Source organism: Eptatretus burgeri, chromosome 12, assembly GCF_056783735.1.
Source record: "Eptatretus burgeri isolate ZD-2024b chromosome 12, Ebu_testis_v1, whole genome shotgun sequence".
Lineage (NCBI taxonomy): Eukaryota > Metazoa > Chordata > Myxini > Myxiniformes > Myxinidae > Eptatretus > Eptatretus burgeri.
The window spans coordinates 51939726-51942412 of NC_140972.1; the positions used below are offsets into that span (position 1 = coordinate 51939726).

At 47.5% G+C, this 2687-nt stretch overlaps 1 protein-coding gene across 1 annotated transcript; it reads left to right on the forward strand.

The window, feature by feature from the left end:
- Positions 1–1095: 1095 nt before the first annotated feature.
- On the forward strand, positions 1096–2394 carry LOC147015619 (uncharacterized). Its single transcript, XM_085849160.1, has one exon. The coding sequence runs from the start codon at positions 1096–1098 to the stop codon at positions 2392–2394; it is 1299 nt and encodes a 432-aa protein (XP_085705286.1).
- The last annotated feature ends 293 nt before the right edge of the window (positions 2395–2687 follow it).

Consider the following 2687-nt stretch of genomic DNA (forward strand, 5'->3'; position numbering starts at 1 on the left):
GAAGGTAAAAATATTATTAGATTAGTCTTTGAAAAACGATAAATATATAAATAGGCGAGCATTGGGTGGCTTTGACATCAACTCTCTGGTTATGTATTATACATACCGATGTGACTTTCTGTGGTGAAACAACTCAGAACTGTGCGCGTTCGACGGCTGTGAGAAAGGCGATCTAGCCGATCTCATTCTGTCAATAAAACAAGGGATATAATGCATTTTAATGATACAAATCAGACAATATTTTGTAACCACCAGCTATTTAATACCAACTACTCAAATAACGTATCAGAAATTAGTTACATACCGGAGACAAAACGAAGGCCACACAACCAGTCATGTTCACCAGGCCGCCATTTTTCTCTTCTCAGAAACGATATCCAAAGATTTCATCGGTCTACTTCGGCGGGAAAGTGGTAAAACTGCCCTCCAGAGCCTTTGGTATATCGCTGAGTACATCCCGGGGCACAACAACTCTTACCCATTTGCAGAAAAAAAAATCGCTTGCTTGGAAATAACGGTGTAGTTGAAGTGGAGACTATCGGTTGTTAAGGACACGGTATACTTTCTTGCCACTCAATATGGCGGAGCTGCCACAGTCACGTGACCGGTGACGTCATCTGAATAAGGCCGATTACATATATTTGCTGCCAGAAGAGTTGGCTCGCACCTGGAGCCGCCGAGAGCGAGAATTAGCCCCAGGATTAAAATTAGCCCAGAATTAAAAAAAATTAATAATAATAGCAAACGCAGTGAGCTTCATACTTAACGCGTGTGATGAAGTGACGCGCGATCATGTGTCGCGCGGCTCGCACACGAGACAGATAAAACCGAGATGCCGCGCGGTCGGTGGGATTGTCCCTGGGGCAATGTCATTTACGGCAGTGGTTCACTTGGTGCTTGTTGAATGGTGAGAATTGAGAGTATACCGGACTCCGTGCTTATGCTGGCTAATTGCTGATTTATTTTGCGGTGATTGACTGCAAATGTATTCCTTTTGTGTCTGTAGAGACGGCTTCAATCAAGTGAAATAAAGCCTTATACTCCAAAGGTTTTCCGCATGCATTCATTTCAATTTATTTCACTTGATTCCTTTGGATGCCTCAACCGACTATGGACAAGATCTACAAGCCGGAGAGGTTCGATGCGGACCCCAACGCCACTGACTCGGAAATGAAGTGGACCCATTGGTACCGCTCCTTCTCACACTATCTGACCATCATTGAAGAGGGAGCCGACAAACTGGCCGCACTTGTAAACCATGTCTCGCCAAGTGTATTCAGGCTCTTCTCGGAGTGTGACACCTATGACGCAGCGATCGAAGTGCTGCGGGCGCTCTACGTGAAGCGCAAGAACGAGGTATACACAAGATATCTTCTCACCACACGCAGGCAAGAAGCCGGTGAGACAATCGATCAGTACCTGCTAGCTCTGAGGCAGTTGGGCAAAGACTGTAATTTCCGGGCTGTAACCGCCGAGGAACATCGAGATGAAGCGACCAGAGAGGCGTTCATCCAGGGGCTCCGGTCAGCCCCCATTCGGCAACGCTTACTGGAAAAAGCACAACCCAATCTTGAAACGGGAGCTGACCAGGCCCGAGCTATGGACGCGGCACAGCAGCAATCTGAATCATATGGGACACCGGTGTTGCTAATGAATGCTGCTACAGCGGAAACTCAAAGAACTCCCCGGGATACCTCCGACACTGAGGATGGAGATAAACCCGAGGAATCGGATACCCAGACCTCGTCAAACTCCTCGGCAACTACTTCGGTTGGTAAATGTTTCTTTTGTGGGTATAAAAGACACCCCTGTAGCAAATGCCCCGCCAGGGAAGCCACATGCATGAACTGTGACAAGAAAGGGCATTATGCCAGGGTATGCAAATCTACTCTTAGAAGAAATAAACCCACTTCTGCGGCCCTCTACTCACAAAAGAAAGTAACAGCAGCTTCACCGGGGAATCTATCCAAAGTTATCATCAACGTACGAATTAACGGGCACATGGCCGAGGCTCTGATCGATACCGGTAGCTCTGAAAGTTTCGTCAACAGCTCACCAGCGAAAGGCCGGAAATGGAAGATCCACCCGACAGACAATACGGTATGCATGGCCTCCACATCACTACAGTCCTGCGTACAAGGGTACTGCAATGTTGAGTTCGACGTAAAAGGCTACACGTATCGGGATGTAAGGGTACTGGTGCTTCGTGATTTATGCGCAGATGTAATTTTGGGTCATAATGTCCTCAAGCAGCACGCGAGCGTCGAAATACCCTTTGGAGGAAACAAACCTCGTCTAATTCTAAATGCTCTGACCACCGTGGAGGTATCGTCCCCCCTGCTGTTTGCTAACTTGTCGCCAGACTGTAAACTGATAGCGATCAAATCGCGATGATATACCACCGCCAATATGAACTTCATCACTTCTGAGACCAAGCGATTACTGGAAGAAGGAATTATAGAACCGAGCGATTCGCCATGGCGCGCGCAGGTGTTGGTGACCACCAGTCAGAACCATAAGAAACGAATGGTTGTCGATTACTCTCAAACGGTCAATCGCTTCAACCACCTCGATGCCTACCCTTTGCCGCGCATAGACGAGATGGTCGAACGCGTGGCCAACTACAAAATATTCAGTACCATCGATTTGCGAAGCGCCTATCATCAAATTCCCATTCAGGAGGAAGA

Bases quoted from the DNA above. Each gene is read 5' to 3' on its own strand.
- LOC147015619 (XM_085849160.1), top strand. From the start codon at position 1,096: ATGCCTCAACCGACTATGGACAAGATCTACAAGCCGGAGAGGTTCGAT.